Here is a 4,074-nt window from a genome sequence, read left to right as displayed (position 1 = left end):
AAAGTTTTGAAGACAAATTGGCTTTGATTTGAATCATGACCCACCATTTATCCACTAATTATGCTATACTAGTCAGATTTTAACTTCTCTGAAAATTTTTTCTTTTGTTTAAAAAACAGATATCTGTCAGCACTTTTAGGATGATTAAATATAACTTTGTATGTGGTAAAACTCTCAGTAAAGTGCTTGGCACAAAATAGGAAAAAAGGTAGTTATTGTATTACTACGCTAACAATAATATTTTTAAGATATATTTGGAAGCACATACTATAAAGAAGCATAGATGATCACACATACACAACACAAAAAAGAGTATAAATATTCTAATTGTTAGAAAAGTTAAATATATACATTTGATTCCCAAATGTAAGAGTCTCTACATCTGTACTAAGATTTCCTACATTTATGGTTTTAACCTACAAATTCACTTGAAGAAAGAATGTCACTCCCATTAGTTCAGTGCTGCTAAAGAAAGCTGGCATCCCTACTGTCCTTCAGAGTCTGGGTAGTAGGACGGACGGCAACAGGCATGGATGCCACCTAGTGGGAAAGAGACCTGACTACTCCCTTATGACTCCAGAGTTTTCCTCAATCGAGCAAAATCAAGTAGGTATTTAGCGATATAAACTTTAATGACTTTCCACCATTTTACCTTGACAAAAACCACAAACTCTTTTGAAAGGTCTGCATAGCTGGCTGATGACTCAGCAGCTATTTTGCCTCCGCGATCAAAAATAACCATGTGACCAGGAACGCGTGCTGACTCCAGAAGCGCACAGCGGCTGGGCTGATGCAGCACCCGCAGCTCCGTGCGGGCTCCGCCACTGGCCTAACGGAAAAAGAAACAAACAAGCAAACTCTGACTTAGCAGCATAAAGTAATTAAATGTGTAATCTTTGCACATTATATGCATGTACAGGCCTACTCCACTCTATATAGACTCCTCATATGATCTATCACATGCTTTTGTAATTTAATTGTTTTGATTTTCCAGACTGATTTCCAGTGTCTTGTTCTAAGAACTATCTTTTGATTTCTCAGAACTCATGGTAGAGTTCCAGGGAACAACAGAAAAACTTCAGTAGCAGGATAATTTAATGAGTTACTGTATTCTATTACATATTTTTCATTTCTACATTTGTGTCTTCCTAACTCAAGACTATTTTGAACCAAAAGCTGAAATTAACAGACATGCATTACAGGGAAACATTCCTAGTTCAAGGTACTATTTGAGATTTTACCCTCTTTCTCCTCAGTACCTTGGGGAGGCCTTTGGGCCTGGAAAGGAAGGACACATTGGTGTCCCCTGAATGGCTGGGCCCATGACACTAAGGCTACCAGACTGAGCAAAGCGTTCTTGTGTAAGTGCGGTCGGCAGGCAACGGGGTTCTCCACCTGCACGAGGCCCTGAGGTTTGCTGACTACAGCAGCGGTGACCGGTGCGGACACAGCCAAGGGGTTGTCACCAGATATTCTGAGACCCCCTTCTAGGAACGATCTTGTGTGTGACGAGTCTCATAATAACTAAGATGGAAACTCTCACCCTCTTGGTTAGGGGCTTGGACGCAAATTTAATTTGATTTTAAAACATAAAGTCATAGGGCATTTCTCAAACTCTTGATCTAATTAAGTAGATTCCATATGCACTACATTCATCTTTATAAGCCCTGGACTATGACCACGACCTGTGCTGAGCAGAATATGCTACAAAGTACAGCACAGAATAATTTGCTAAGTCCAGAGCAGAGGAGAAAAGACTTTTTAAAAGAAAATTTGACTGTGTATCATTTAGTCTGTATTTCAGGCGTACAAATTATATGTTTTTTTCCAATAATTATTATTTTCCCTTAAGTTAAATAACATGCTATGAGTCAAAAATCATGTAATATTATATAATGCTATATGAAGATGCTGCAGCAGGAGTGCTAGACTCAGAATGCCGGTGTTCAGTCCTGCTTCCCGTTTACGACTTGTGTGACCTTGGGCTTAGTCCTTCTCCACGTCAGGTTCCTCTTCTCTCATAGGGCAGATATAAAGATTAAGTGTTAAAACACATATTACACATTTTTCAACTGCATGACAGTTATCCTATGCTGTCTCATTTTTCGAAACAAATAACATGCACGTATTTTTTAAAACAGCTTTATATATTAAAAGCTACTTTTCAAACCTAAACTAAGATACACAGCATGCTTAGGGTGACATTATTATTATTTCTTCCCTAATAATATGCTCCTTGAAGGAGTCTTTGAAAAATCAGATCATCTTCTTTTGGAGGCTTACTAGTATTTTGAATATTATCAGAAAAGTGGTCTAGTTTTTCTTGTCTAAATTTTAATTGCTGAAATTAGGACTATTTATGCATCAGAATATCAAAAGTTGGTTAGACAAAACAGAATAATGAAAAAGGTGAAGTGAAAGCCAAAGGAAATAGAATTTGATAATCTCATAAAAAATAAATTATACACAGATAGGACACTATTGATATATAGCAAATAAACACAATTACCACACACCATTCCAGTGACAGTGCTGTTGTCAACAGCAAGAGAAAGATGCCTGATTTCATGACTTTGGAAAATGCATATATTTCCTTTGTTGAAAATAACATCAAAGAGACCTGGAAAACATTTTAGGTATTAGCAAGTAGTAATTTGTGCTTTTAAAGTATTTTTTCTTATTCAATTATATACTAAAACCTCTTAATAAGATATTTTATGATATCTCTCAGTTAAATATTTTTAATTAGTCAAAGACAGAATGCCTTTGACTATCTACAGATAGTTACAGATAATCTTTGATTATCTACAAGTTGCTTGGCGATTTGGTGGAATTTCCATGGAAAATCCCTAAGGCCATTTCATGCTAATCAGTAAGCCCTGATAGAACACCACAGAATAACACCTGATGGAACTGATTCCAGAAAGATAAATTATCCTGGTGCAAAACACAAACAAACAAACAAAAAACACATTTCCATTCTATAAAACTCAGGGACTTGAGGTAAAATAAAATAACACATTATAATATAATAATGCATTATAAATACATATGACTTGAGAATTAGTGACTGGTTTGTAGGACTATGATGATTAAGATTATATCATCATCTATTTGGTTGTTTTTAGTTTTTAATATACTTCTTTTTTTAAGTAGGCTTCACACCCAGTACAGAGACCAATGCGGGGCTTTAACTCATGACCCCAAGATCAAGACTTAAGCTGAGATAAAGAGTCAGATGCTTAACTGACTGAGCCCCCAGGCACCCCAGGATTTCGATATACTTTTATATATCTTTTTATCTTAAAATGTATGCTTCTTAAAGGCGTGAATTTTTATCTACTATATAACCATATAACTGCACTGAGAATAGTTTGTAGAACACAGTAATTTCTCAAGTAATATTCTTTAAATAAGTTAGTCAATTAAATCCCCATAGTCTATGTTATAGATAATACACACACACACACACACACACACACACACACACACACACCCCTATCCTCATTTTGCAAATAATGAAATCAAAACTCAAGAGGTAAGGTACTTTCCCAAGAGCCTGCCTAGTCAGATCATAGCTCAGTCCTCTTTGTGTTACCAATAATCCTTCCTTTAGTACTTACAAACAACAAATTTTCAGGAATCCACTCTTGTAACAACAATAACTAAAGACCATTTTTCCTTTTACAAATAGGTGATTCTCAAGTGAAGAGTCAAACAAGCCAGAAACAAAGGAATATATACTGTATGTTTCATTTTATAGGAAGCACAAAAAACAGGTAATATTACTCTAGGGTTTTAGGATTAAAGGTAATGGTTACCTCTGGGGGAGAGTAACTGAAAGGGGGCATGAGATTCTTCTGAAGTGGAGGTAATATCCTAATATTTGATCTAGGTTCTAGTTATGTGTGTATGTTCAATTTGTGCAAATTCATAACACAATGTGTGTATTTTTGCATGTGTGTAACACTGAACAGAGTATGCCATGCCAAAATATGCCTCTCCAGATTGGGATTATTTTAAACTGAAGGCAACTGAAAAAAAAGTAGACAACGAATAAGCTTTCTGCCCTAT

General features: G+C 35.8%; 1 protein-coding gene across 1 annotated transcript in view; it reads right to left on the bottom strand.

Moving 5' to 3' along the window:
* Nucleotides 1-2,578, bottom strand: part of LOC115279462 — a 31,326-nt gene extending 28,748 nt beyond the window's left edge. Inside the window, exons 1-2 of the mRNA XM_029924010.1 lie at nucleotides 2,517-2,578; nucleotides 653-829 (exon numbers count right to left, since the gene is read on the bottom strand). Of these exons, the coding sequence (XP_029779870.1) occupies nucleotides 653-829; nucleotides 2,517-2,519 (180 nt within the window). The 5' untranslated portion in view covers nucleotides 2,520-2,578. The remainder of the gene's footprint in view (nucleotides 1-652; nucleotides 830-2,516) is intronic.
* Between the last annotated feature and the right edge of the window lie 1,496 nt (nucleotides 2,579-4,074).

This window comes from Suricata suricatta, chromosome 15 (assembly GCF_006229205.1).
Source record: "Suricata suricatta isolate VVHF042 chromosome 15, meerkat_22Aug2017_6uvM2_HiC, whole genome shotgun sequence".
Taxonomy (NCBI): domain Eukaryota; kingdom Metazoa; phylum Chordata; class Mammalia; order Carnivora; family Herpestidae; genus Suricata; species Suricata suricatta.
This window is presented reverse-complemented; position numbering and strand designations above follow the sequence as displayed.